Genomic DNA, 12,768 nt, shown 5'->3' with positions numbered 1-12,768 from the left:
TATTTTATACATATATAATTCTTGTTACATAGACTCTGGATAGGAATATGAATGCATGTATCGGTGTGTGTATGTGTATATATCAGGGATCTTGTGTCCCCATTTGGTTTGTGAACCGTAAACAGGTTTGAGTAAAACCCTGCGCCCCCTTTTGGATACAGGAACCTCTGCAATCACTCCTTGATGCACTAAATGATGTAGTGACTGAAGCAATAAGTCTCTTTTTGGAGGATCCGAGGGAATGCAACTTCAGCTTGTAACCGCGGGATATAGTTGAGTTGACCCACTCGTCTTGCACTACTGTTCTCCAAATGTCCGCAAAGTGCAGCAGCCTTCTCCCCACCCAATAGAGTCCCCTCAAAAGGAGGGTTTGGTGCTGGGTTTAGGAGAGTTTTGGACCCAGGGCTTTTTCTTTTTTTGGCCCAGGGCTCTAGTTCCCTTTAGGCGGTGGAACTGCCTTGGAAGCAGTCCCTGAGGTTTTAAACGAGGGACGCCTGGTGCTTTTCTTCACAGGAAGTGGAGAACTCTTACCTCCAGAAATCTTTTGGATATATTTGTCAAAATGATCACCAAATAAATGTTCCCCATGAAAGTGGAAACCTGCCATTAACTTTTTACAAGGAAGCTCGGCTGACCAAAAAGTCTGCACATATGTACAGACAAGAGAGCCAAACGAGAAACCTGCTGTATCTTTCCATATGATAAACATACCCAATACTAAAATAGCATCAGAAAAAAATCATCACAAGCAGCGCTCCTGACAATACTAAAATAGCCAGACTAACAAATGTCCATTTGACATAATTGATAAAAACGATAATGTCAAACGCCGAAGAGCAGTATCAGATGGTGATGAGATTTTTTAAAATCTGTGGCCCAGATTTGTAAGGAAGCTACCTGGTCTTCAGTATTCAGGATTCGGCTTTTGGCTGCAGTGTACTGCGAGCTGCCGTATAAGGTCTGATGGCTATTTTTTGTCAGGCTGTCTCCCTCCCCTCAAGGCTATTGTTCTGGGATGTTCCAGTAGGTAATGAATATTAGCCTAACTCTGTGTCCCATGATGTATGAAAAAGAAAATAGTATATTTTCCTCATACCTGTACAATCCTTTTCTTTGAGTACATCATGGGACACAAGTCCCTCCCCTCTTTTTTTGAGGATTCAGTGCTTGCTACAAAACAAGTACTTCCTGTATGGGAGGGGTTATATAGGGGATCACTTCCTGTCTAAAGACCTTTGGACTACCAGTGTGTCCATTTACCTGGAGATGAAGTATAACTCAGTAGGTAATGAATATTAGCATAACTCTGAATCCCATGATGTACTCAAAGAAAAGGATTTTACAGGTATGACAAAAAAAACAATTTTTACCCAGCATCTTGTTTTCTCTTCCAGCCATTTGCCAAGTCACAGCATCACCATCTATCCCATGGTTACAAATACAATCAGTGACAAGCAGAGGCTTATACAGCCCTACATTCACAACTACTCATGGCTGCTCTTCAGTTCACTGGCTCTGTATTGTTCAGACTTGGCCACTGAAGGGGAAATAGATGGGGAGAAGTTGGACTCCAATATAATTTCCAGTGCTCAGATTCTGCAAGCAAACTGTACAGATCTAGTGGCCAGATGTCTCATGAAGGCTCAAAATGGAAAGGGTAAGATTGTAAAATATGGGATTGAACTGTGAACCTTTGTATTGCAGATTTGCACTCTAAATTTCTTGTACTGCTTTTTTGTGTGATAATCTACTTGCCATGAAACTATTCTTTGAAATGGACCATTTTAAATTAAATTATTTTTGCTCAGCTGTGTTTTTGGATAATGTTCAGATATGGCTTTTTCTCTGATCTATGGACCTTACCTTACATTTTTGGCTGGCAAGGCAAAGTGTTTTTAAGGTGTAATATGTTCCCGCTGCAGCCATTGCCCAACCTGCCGCTTCTAGTGACAGTGAGCTGGGAATCTTCCCCCTGAACTCGCTGTCTCAATAAAAAAAAAAAAAAGATACTGCTGTGTGGAACTCTGCCCACCTAGTGGCCTTTGTGGCTGTCGGCTTGTAGTTATCAGTGAACTACCAGGGTGATTTTCAGTGCTCAAAGTAGTTAATTGTTCTTGTCAGTGTGTAACTGCCTGCTTGTAGAAGGTACAAGCAGACAGCTTGTACAAACAATCTGCAGGAGTCCTGCATTCCACCCATGATCTACTGATTGCAGGTGCAATGCTTTGCAGGCTCCTATTTAAAAAAAAAAATGCACATTTTTTATCTGCAAAAACGTGCTTTTTTGTACTTATTTTACAAACATGAACTTATTCTTTGAGAATCTTTTGCAGCTATAGCGTAGACCTATTTTGTAGAATAAAAAAACATGATCTTCACCAGCACACTTCGGTGTAGTGGTTATCTTTGATTTACATAAAGAAACCAGTGCTTTCAGAACCTCTCAGGATCATCAGAGCAGAGGCTATTCTGCAGGTCTATGAATTACAAGATAAAGTGCTTCCTTTTTTTTTTTTTTTACTGCCTAGTCCACTAGGGCAGTGAGTGTTTGTTTCTTGGGCTGTTTATCAGTCAGAGAATTACTGCTGCAACCTAGTCTTCTGTTAATACATTTTCTAACTTTTACAAGGGTCAGTGTGTCCATTTCTGCAGATGCTAGTTGTTGGTTCTACAAGTGGCACTTTAATTACGTTCCCTTCCTTTTGTTTTTCCTTGTGTTGTTTGCCCCTAATGGTTGCTGCCCCTAGTTTGGAATGCATTTGGATGTCCCTAGGCTGGATATCATCTTGCTGTGTCCGTCAATGGACAATAGAGAAAATTAGTTTTTTTTTACTCCCCATAAATTCTTTTTCTCAGAGTTCATTGAGGGACTCGGTGCCCTCTGTTCATATGCTGTTGTTCACTGTTTGGACTACTTGCTACAACTGATCAGATGTGAGGTGGGAGAGGTTATAGTAGTCTTAAGGGGAATCTGGCCTTTCATATTCTGTGAGCCTATTGACTATTACTTCTGTGGGTGGTAGTATAAGCCTAGGTTACTTAATAAGATGTCCCTCGGTGGACCCTGAGAAAAGGTATTCAATGAATTCAAAAATCCTAATTTTTTTTTTTTTCCATCTCTGTTTTTTAGGTGTCAAAGTGTCTTCCTTACTGTCCTTGTTGAACAGCAATGATCCCAGTCCTAAAAGTGTTGCTTCTACTGTTACTTCTTCTAACAGTAATATTGCAGAGACTGATGAGGATACATCTTTAAAAAAGGAAGCTGGTGTTGTCCATGTAAAACCTACTGGATCAGAAAAGGTATTGATGATAATATTTCATAGTCAGAATAGAATACATTCTTAAAGTTATCATGAAACCAGTGCATCTTTTAATCACTTTTAGACCAGTGCACAAAGCACTGGTACGGATGCTTTCTCGACTGCTCTTCAAGATAAAGGAAGACAAGAAATTGGCAATACTCGTTGCACCAAATTGAGAAACTGCAATGAACTTTGTACACATACCTAAACTTCTAGAAGGCAACACCGAACAAAGCAGACCTCCTGTTCAAAGGTTCCCCCCATACCATCCTGCTTGCAACCTACCATGGTTGTTAAAGCCCAGGTCTTGAAAGATGGGAAAGATAGGAATGGCAAAGTCAGATATATATGACTTTGCCATTCCCACCTTACTCAAGGCAAGAAAAGCCACATTGAGAAAAATCTAGTAACAAACTTGGAGATCCTTTCACACCAAGCATTTCAACTTCAGAGACTACTCAGTACCTCACAGTCTTGTTTTTCTGCAGTGGGAACTTGGCTCTAAGTACTCTTAGGGGACAGGTTTAAGCTTGCCCCTTCTATCCTACAAGCCTTTGACTGCTTTCTCTCTTGTTTAGAATGAAAAAAAAAAAGTAAATCATAGATCAGACTCCCATTACATCACCCTTCATCCTGTCCTTTCTGCCCTGCAGAAACCACCCTTTGGACCAATTATGGGAACTACCCTTTGGGTGGTATCCTTTACAAAGTAGGCTTGTTGGTGGATATCATGTCTGTCAGACATGTTTCAGATTTAGTGCCCTCTGTTGTAAGGAGCCCTTTCTAAACCTTCACAAGGACAAAATAAGATTACTTCAAAACCGCTCATTCTCCCTAATGAAGACCTTCTATCTGTAGCAAGATATCTGGCCTCCTTTAGTCTGATAACCTCCAGGGCCAGAGATGGCTGACATCCTTGTGTATGTGATGGGTTGTGAGGCATAGTGGGTGCAAGGTGGATACATTTATTGGGTGCAATACACTTCTTGAATGCAAAAACAGGATTTTAAAAAGGTTTACCTGTAAAATCCTTTTCTTTGATGTACATCAGGAGACAAAGAGCCATAGTACTTACTATGTGGGTTATAGGGCCACTGATAGGTGATGGACACTGGCACGCCCTAAGGCAAGAAGTGTACTCCCTATATAACCCCTCCCACTACTTAGAGTCCTCAGTTTTGTAGCCAAGCGATACAAGTGTATACCAAGAAGGGAGGGACCTCGGTGTCCCCTGATGTACATCAAAGAAAAGGATTTTACAGGTAAGCTGTTTTAAAAATCCTGTTTTCTTTTCTTACATCAGGGGACACAGAGCCATAGTACTTACTATGTGGCATGTCCCATAGCAATGGTAACTGTAGGGAGGGAAACGCAACAAAAAACGGGAGGTAAGAGGACTCATACTGCAGCATGCAGTATACTGCGCCCAAAGGCAATATTCTCATGATCTTTAATATCGATTTGATGAAATCTGATAATTGTATTAACCAAAGACCAAGTCACGGCCTGATGATGCACCACCCAAGAGGCATTAATCGCCCTGGATGAGTGTGCTCTAACAAGAAGGAAGAATTTTCTTCTTTAAGCTGCAGCTTGAACAATCACTTGACAAATCCATTTGGAAGATGGTGGCTTTTGACTCTGCTTGTCCACATTTTGGACCCTCTGGCAGTACAAACAAAACCTGTTTTTTGCGAACCTGAGTGGTCGCCTTTAAATAGACTCTGATTGCTCTTACTACATTAAGGGGATGTAGTGCCTTTTTTTCCCTAGATTGAGGCTCTGGGGAGAAATGAGGAAGAATAATTTGATTTAAATGAAAACCTGTTACCACCTTTGGTAAGAATTTAGGATGAGGACAAAAAAAACACCTCATCCTTATGCATGATTAAATATGGTTCTTTACAAGACAGAGCAACTAGTTCTGATACTCTTCTAGCAGAAGAAATGGCAACCAGAAAGATTATCTTTCTTGTCAAAAAAGAACCAAGGGAATTTCTCATAAAGGCTCAAACGGCTGACTCTGCAAAGCCGATAAGACCAATTTTTAAATCCCAAGGATTTAGATGTGCCTTAATAGGGGGATTAATCCGTGTTACCCCCTGAATAAGCTACGCACCAACAGTGGGAAGCAAGAGGCCATTGAAAGAAACACTGACAAGGCCGGGATTTATCTTTTGATAGAAGTCAAGGCCAGCTACATTTCAGATCCCATTTGCAGGAAATCAGGGATCCTACCTATGACATACTTCCTGTGGTGCCAACCCCTGGATCCACACCAAGAAACATATGCCTTCCAGACTCTATAGAAAATGATTCTGGAAGCTGGCTTCCTGGCATTAATCAAAATAAACACTACCAAAGGAGATCACCCACAATCCTTTTTAAAGTGGGATTCAACAGTCAAACCTGTTAAATTTTTCGTCTGTAAGGTAGGATGAAATACCGGACCTTGTGCGAGGAGGTCTGGCTATAATGGCAGCGTCTGAAGGACTCTAACTGGCATCTTTATGATCTCGGTAAATTGTGATCTTCTGAGACAGAATCACCTCCTTTCGTTCCTGCTTGATCCTGTGGAGAAGGTGCGCAAGTAGCAGAACTGGAGGAAAAAAATGCATAGATCAGTGAAAACTGATCCCATGGGAAGACTAAGAAGTCCATTCCGCCTGCTAGCAGATCCCTTGTTCTCCACACAAAGTTGTCCACTTTGTTGTTGAATTTGTACGTGAATAGGTCCATGTCCGGAATACCCTATCTCTGACATATTGCTAGGAAGATGGGGTGAAGAGACCATTCTCCCGGAAATAGTTGTCGAGAACTCAAGTAGTCCGCCTACCAATTCTCTATTCCTGAAATGAAAATTGCCGATAGGCAAGGAATGTTGTGTTCTGCCCAAGCTAGAACATTATTCACCTCTTTTTGGGCTGCACGACTTCTCGTGCCCCCCAGGTGATTTATGTAAGCCACAGCCCTGGCCTTGTCAGACTGAATCCTGACAGAACAGTCACGTAGTCTGACCTTCCAAGATTCTAATGCCAGACGTACTGCTCGAATCTTCCAAAATGTTGATAGGCAAGGTCCTCTAACCTGGACCATCTCCCCTGGACAGAATCTTCTTCCAGGGCTGCTAACCAGCCTAGAAGGCTGGCATCTGTTAACACTTTCCAGGCTACAGGTAGAAAAGATTTTCCCTTTTGCTGGATAACCACCACCAATTTAGTCTCTGACTCACGTCGGGAGCCAAGCATATTGCAAAAAAACCAAGGCCTGAATCTTTTTATTCCAGACCGACAGGGTGGTATTTTGAAGCAGTCTTGAGTGAAAACTGCGCGTAAGGGATGGCCTCAAAAGAGGCCACCATTTCCCCTAACAATCTCACGCACAGCCGAAAGGAAGGATTTTTCTTTGTTTTGATAAGTTGAACTAGTCCTATAATGGAACTGATTCTTGTCTGGGGTAAGAATACATTCTTTTATACGGTATCTATAACCAGCCCCAAGTACTGTAATCTCCTTGATGGTTTTAAGGAGGCTTTTCCTAGGTTGAGTATCCAACCCAGAGATTCTGCGATCAGACTATGGTTTAGACCTGAGACTGAATGATCTATTAAAAGTAGATTGTCTAAATAGGCTAGGACCATTATGCCTTAAAGCGGGATTCCACCCTAAAGTGGAACCTCCGCTGATCGGAAACCCCCCCCCCCCTCCGGTGTCACAATTGACACCTTTCAGGGGGGAGGGGGGGGTGGAGATACCTGTCAGACAGGTATTTTCACCCACTTCCAGGCATAGACTCCCACGGGAGTCTACGCCATTTCCTGCCCTGCCGCGCTGTCTGCTGGGACACACACGGGTCCCAGTGACAGCGCAGAGATTTCCTATTGCACGGCGCAGCTCGCGCATGCGCAGTAGGGAACCGGGAAGTGAAGCCGATTCGCTTTACTTCCTGATTCCCTCACCTCGAATGGCGGCGGCAGCAGCCGAGGCCCGAGCGGTCGATCAGCCTCAGCTGCCGGCATCGCTGGAACCCGGGACAGGTGTGTCCATTTATTAAAAGCCAGCAGCTGTAGTATTTATAGCTGCTGGCTTTTAATATTTTTTTGGGGGCGGAATCCCTCTTTAAGCCCTTAATCTGGTTAAAGGAGGTGCCAGAATCTTTCAGAACACCCATGGTGCTATGGCTAAACCGAATCTTTGATATCGAATAAAGGCAAAAACTCCCCTCCTTGCAGAATGGACACAACCGGTCGGATCGTGCGAAAGGATCGGATGTTTAAGTGCCGATTCAGATCCTTGAGAACTAGAATGGGTCTTACACTCCGTTTCAGTTCTGGAACGATGGAAGGTTTGAATCAAACCCTGTGCCCTGTTCCACTAAGGGAACCTCTGATATCACCGACTGGGATAATAGATGATTCAGAGCCAGAAAGAGAGACCTCTTTCTCTGGATCCTTGGGAACATTTTCCCTTTGAAAAAAATGAGGAGACGGAAACTCTCGGAACTCTAGTCGTAACCTAGAGAAAAACTGTAGAAGCCATCCATCTGTCTTGACGTTGTTCCTGCCAGATCTTGAGAATTTCAGGAGCCTTCCCCCCACCCGAGCGAGCGTGAGCGCACCTTCATGAAGAGGCTTTAGCATTCTGCTTTGTGGGCTTTCTGCCCAAAGATCTCTTCTGACCCTGGTGCTGCCCTTGGGGACTTCCCCTTGAACCTGATGGTCTAGGCTGTCGATACTGCCTAGAGGCTGATGCCTCTGGCACAGGAGAGGCAGTATGATTAAAGGAATAATATTTCAACTTCTTCTTTACTGGTAAAAGAGAGATTTTCCCATTGGAGATCCTTTGGATATACTTATCCATATCGTCTCTAAATAGCCGTTCACCATAAAAGGGAAAACCTTCTAAGAGCTTTTTACACGGTGCTTTGGCTGACCAATTTTTCAGCCACAGAACTCTGAGAATGCACTAGTCCAAGCATAAGCCATGAGGCTTAAATGATAGTCTTTCATAGCATTTACTGTGAAACATAGTGCGTCTGGTACACCAGCCCATTGCTGGGCCATGCTGATCAGGCAGAATTTTTAAGTATCTCCACAAACTATTTCTTAATGGACTGAGATATACCAATTGCAGCAAGAACCGGCTGCGCTACTGAACTTGCTAAAGACATATTGTTTTTAGAAAGAAGTTACAACTTTTTATCTGTTGGATCCTTTAACATCAGTGCATTATCCACCGGACATGTGAGATTCTTGCTCACTGAAGCGATTGCAGCATCAATTGCTGGAACACCCCCATTCTTTCATAGAAATCCTCTTCAATAGGATAAAGTGTGGAGAATTTCTTGGGAGGATAATATTGTTTATCCGGATGTTCCCATTCAGAATACATAAGCTTTATTTAGGCCTGCATGAATAGGAAGAATGAACCCAATTAGAGGTGGGTTCCTCAAAAGCCTGCGCTGCAGGCAGCAAAAAGGTTGAGTAAGGGAGTACACAAGCAACCTGTCTTGTGGTGCTACTCCTTCCATATTAGGATCCTCAGAAGAGGATAAATAAGTATCTTCCAAATATTTGGGAAGATCTACCTGATCCCCAGCCTCCTGCGCCTCAATAAGATGGTCCTGAGCACTAGATGGTAATCTGTGTTTAGCTCCACTAAGGAGAGATATCATAGCATCTATCTTCTTTCCAAATTACAAATGGTAGAAGAAAAAAACTCTTGTATGATATATACAGGGACTGAAGTGTTTATGCAACAACAGTTCCCCCGACGGCTCAATCTGACCAGCCGCATCTCTTTCAGAGGATGACGACATTCTTTGGAAATGGATTTAGTTTATAGTGAAAACCACTGACCCCTTTAGAACCCTTAGAGGAGTTACTGGTCCCATTACCATTCATAGCCTGAAGCATAAAGCATCCTCCTGCTCATGTGTCCCTCCACAGCCAGACAGCAGCTACACATACACAGCGCTTTAACACTTCCTCCACATGTGGCTGGCATCTGCCACTGTAAGCACGCCCCCCCTTTCAAAGGAAATTGTTTTCCCAAGCGAGCAGCGGCTCAGGCGTCATGTAAAACAGCAGAAATGGGGGGGGGGGGGGTAAATCGTCCATTGAGTGGCCGCGAGTTCTGCGCCCCCCCCCCCCTTTTTTATTCAAAAAAGGAAACTGCTGGCTTGGTATATTAATCCCTCGAAGGGGAAAAGGACCAATATTGGCGGCGCAGGAGGAAAACCAGACCTCCTTTCTTATCGGAGGATCTGTTGTGGCCGGAGAAGAGGAGAATTGAAAGGCTTCTGTGCGGTTTCCAGCGTCAGGTCAGTAAGTGCTCAATACAGCCCCCCCCAGTGGTGACACATAAGCATGACAACATTATACATAGAAGGAGAAATTCCTGAGAAAATCTCCTTTACCTTTTTCTCACAGCAGGGTTATCTTAGATAAAAACCCAATCTTCACCCTTCACGGTGGGCTCCAAGACCTTTAGGAAACCTTCAGGAACAGGGGAAGCTCAGGTTACCCACAATCCTGGACCTGTGACAGCACCCTGCCAGTAAAAACTTTATGGCCTTACTACCAAAAAGTACTGGATCCCAGGGTCCAACTCTAAAGAGAAGCGTTCGCAAGCAGAACCTCGTTTCTTCGGACACTAGGCCCGGGTACCATCCATTCAGCCCATGAAAAGGACATCAGAACGGATTTGGTCAGCATGGCTAGTCCCAGCAGGGAAGCTTCCAGTGGAGCTCAGCACAGCACATCTTTACTCGTGACCAACACTTTAGACACTGGCGAAAAAACTGAGGACTCCCAGTAGTGGGGTTATATAGGGAGTACACTTCTTACCTTAGGGTGTGCCAGTGTCCATCACCTATCAGTGGCCCTATAACTCGCATAGTAAGTACTATGGCTCTGTGTTCCCTGATGTAAGAAAAGAAAGAGATGTTTATTTCTCTTACAAACTTTTTGGGGGAAAGAGGGTTAGGGCCAGGACACTCTTGAGTAGTTGCAAGTTCAATTAGCAGACTCCAAGATATCAATAGGAGAACAGCAGTGCATGGAAAGGCCTCCAGCAAGAAGCCACATCTGCACATGCAGGAATGCTGTCTCCTATGGCAACAGTCTATAACAGTCCCAAACACAAAGCTTCTTTCACCTTCACTACAATTTCTCCTTGTGGTTCTTCAGCCCACTATGCTCCCGGTTTCTCACTAGACCCTCCGATTGCCTGCCACCGAATCCCTGGAGCTCACCCAATCTTCAGGATGGTATATTCCCTAGCTTGGCAATCCAGATACTTCCCTAGCTTCACCCCACTGGTCTGTTAGGTCCCTAGCTTGGCACACAAGGCTTCTCTGCCAGCGTCCCCCTCCACTGCTTGAGTCCCTGACTTGATCACCGCCTGAAGTTTCCTGATTCTCCACGTGCTCATTCGGTGAGAATACTGCTCCGGTACTTGCTTCAGTTACTCATTGTGGTCCATTGTAATAAGGTGGTTGGTCCCTTAGTGGTGCTCTCTTGCTTCTGAATAGGCCATCAGATAGCCTAGCAGCCAAATGCCCCCAGTATAGGCCCAATCTCCGGCCTAACAGCCCAGGGCAACACGACAGCCTTCCAGGTGGTACAGATCCTAGATCACCTGACTTTACCCGAATATATATGCTCTCCCAGCAGGCCAAGGGATTTAATAAAACCCCTGCTAATTTGCTGAGATACCCCATATACCCATAACCTGACCTTAAGTTGCCCTTCTCATATCTAGTACCAACAAGTGCCCGGCCACCTAGTGGTAGAAGAGAAGTGCAACAAGGATAAACATAGGGAGAAATCAATAGATCTCTAACTACTCCTGGTAAATAAATTTGTGAGGCGCGTCCCTGCCTAAACTCCAGGGTGCTACATATCTATGTTGTGCCCTGCTCCCAAGCATCCCAAGGAAATTATTATTCATTGTTTGCACGCAGTCAGGGCTGTGAGTCTATCTGAAAGGTACAGACGCTATATAAAAACACTCTTTTGGTCCTGCTACAGGGTCTTGAAAAGGACACCCTGTTTCCCAAATTCACTATTGCCACATGGATTAGATATCTCATTGTAAGAGCTTTTACTCTAAAAGCTGCGGTATTTCCATTCCCCTTCTTGCTCATGGTTTGGGTTTCTTGGGCGTTCTAACATCAGATGTCTGTTCCACAAGTTTGTAAGGCCTCCATCTGGTTTTTAGTTCACACATTCTCCAATAACGAGCAAAATTCGGATATTGCTGCACTCCTTGGTATCTTTATTTAAGCATTAAAATCGCATCACAGGTATGACAGGGACCTAAAAGGTAACACGTCTCGTGCTAAAGTCGGCGCTTACTCAAACCTCATATATGCATACGTTACATGAAATATATATATGCATGATAAAAGTGAGCATGGTTTGGCAATTAAGCAATTGAACAATTAACCAATAAATGAATTAGAAATACAATCCCACTACACGGAGAGCCTATGTTCCTTGCCTTCCCATACTAACATGTCATATAACGCATAAAAACAAAAAAAAATCACAAACGAGACAAGCCACAAAAATCTCCAACCCGTCACCCACAAACACAAATCCAGCAGCCACTGATGGATGACAGTACAGTAGAACACAGTTATGGAGACAATCGGCCAACTACAGCCGGAACACTCTCACAAACTAAGTTTTCATTGGTTAATTGTTATTTTCTTAATTGCCAAACCATGCTCTCTTGTATCATGCACATACAGCATCTCACAAAAGTGAGTACACACCTCACATTTTTGTCAATATTTTATTATATCTTTTCATGTGACAAACCTGAAGAAATTACCTTTTGCTACAGTATAAAGTAGTGAGTGTACAGCTTGTATAACATTGTAAATTTGCTGTCCCCTCAAAATAACTCAACACACTACCATTAATGTCTAAAATACTGGCAACGAACGTGAGTACATCCCTAAGTGAAAATGTCGAAATTGGGCCCAATTAGCCATTTTCCCTCCCAGTGTCATGTGACTTGCTAGTGTTACAAGGTGTCTGATATGAATGGGGAGCAGGTGTGTTTAAATTTGGTGTTCTTGCTCTTATTGATAACTGGAAGTTCAACTTGGCACCTCATGGCAAAGAACTCTCTGAGGATCTGAAAAGAATTGTTGCTCTACATAAAGATGGCCTAGGCCAGTGGCGAACCTTGGCACCCCAGATGTTTTAGAACTTTGTTTCCCATGATGCTCAACTACACTGCAGAGTGCATGAGCATCATGGGAAATGTAGTTCCAAAACATCTGGGGTGCCAAAGTTTACCATCACTGGCCTAGGCTATAAGAAGATTGCCAAGACCCTGAAACTAAGCTGCATCATGGTGGCCAAGACCGTACAGCAAAATACTAAAAATACTCAAGCGCTGGTGCAGTGAAAAACCTCATAAAATTGTGAATGCAAATACCTATATATAGA

The 12,768-nt window shown here is 43.5% G+C and overlaps 1 protein-coding gene across 3 annotated transcripts in view; it reads left to right on the top strand.

Annotated features, from left to right (window-relative positions):
• Nucleotides 1-12,768, top strand: part of ZZEF1 (zinc finger ZZ-type and EF-hand domain containing 1) — a 424,884-nt gene that overhangs the window by 273,442 nt on the left and 138,674 nt on the right. For all 3 annotated transcript variants that reach the window (XM_077482353.1, XM_077482352.1, XM_077482354.1), the window contains 2 exons: nucleotides 1,395-1,657; nucleotides 3,131-3,300. In XM_077482353.1, the coding sequence (XP_077338479.1) occupies nucleotides 1,395-1,657; nucleotides 3,131-3,300 (433 nt within the window). The remainder of the gene's footprint in view (nucleotides 1-1,394; nucleotides 1,658-3,130; nucleotides 3,301-12,768) is intronic.

Source organism: Lithobates pipiens, unplaced genomic scaffold, assembly GCF_037356315.1.
Source record: "Lithobates pipiens isolate NorthernLeopardFrog02 unplaced genomic scaffold, aLitPip1_a1.2 Scaffold_16, whole genome shotgun sequence".
Lineage (NCBI taxonomy): Eukaryota > Metazoa > Chordata > Amphibia > Anura > Ranidae > Lithobates > Lithobates pipiens.
This window is presented reverse-complemented; position numbering and strand designations above follow the sequence as displayed.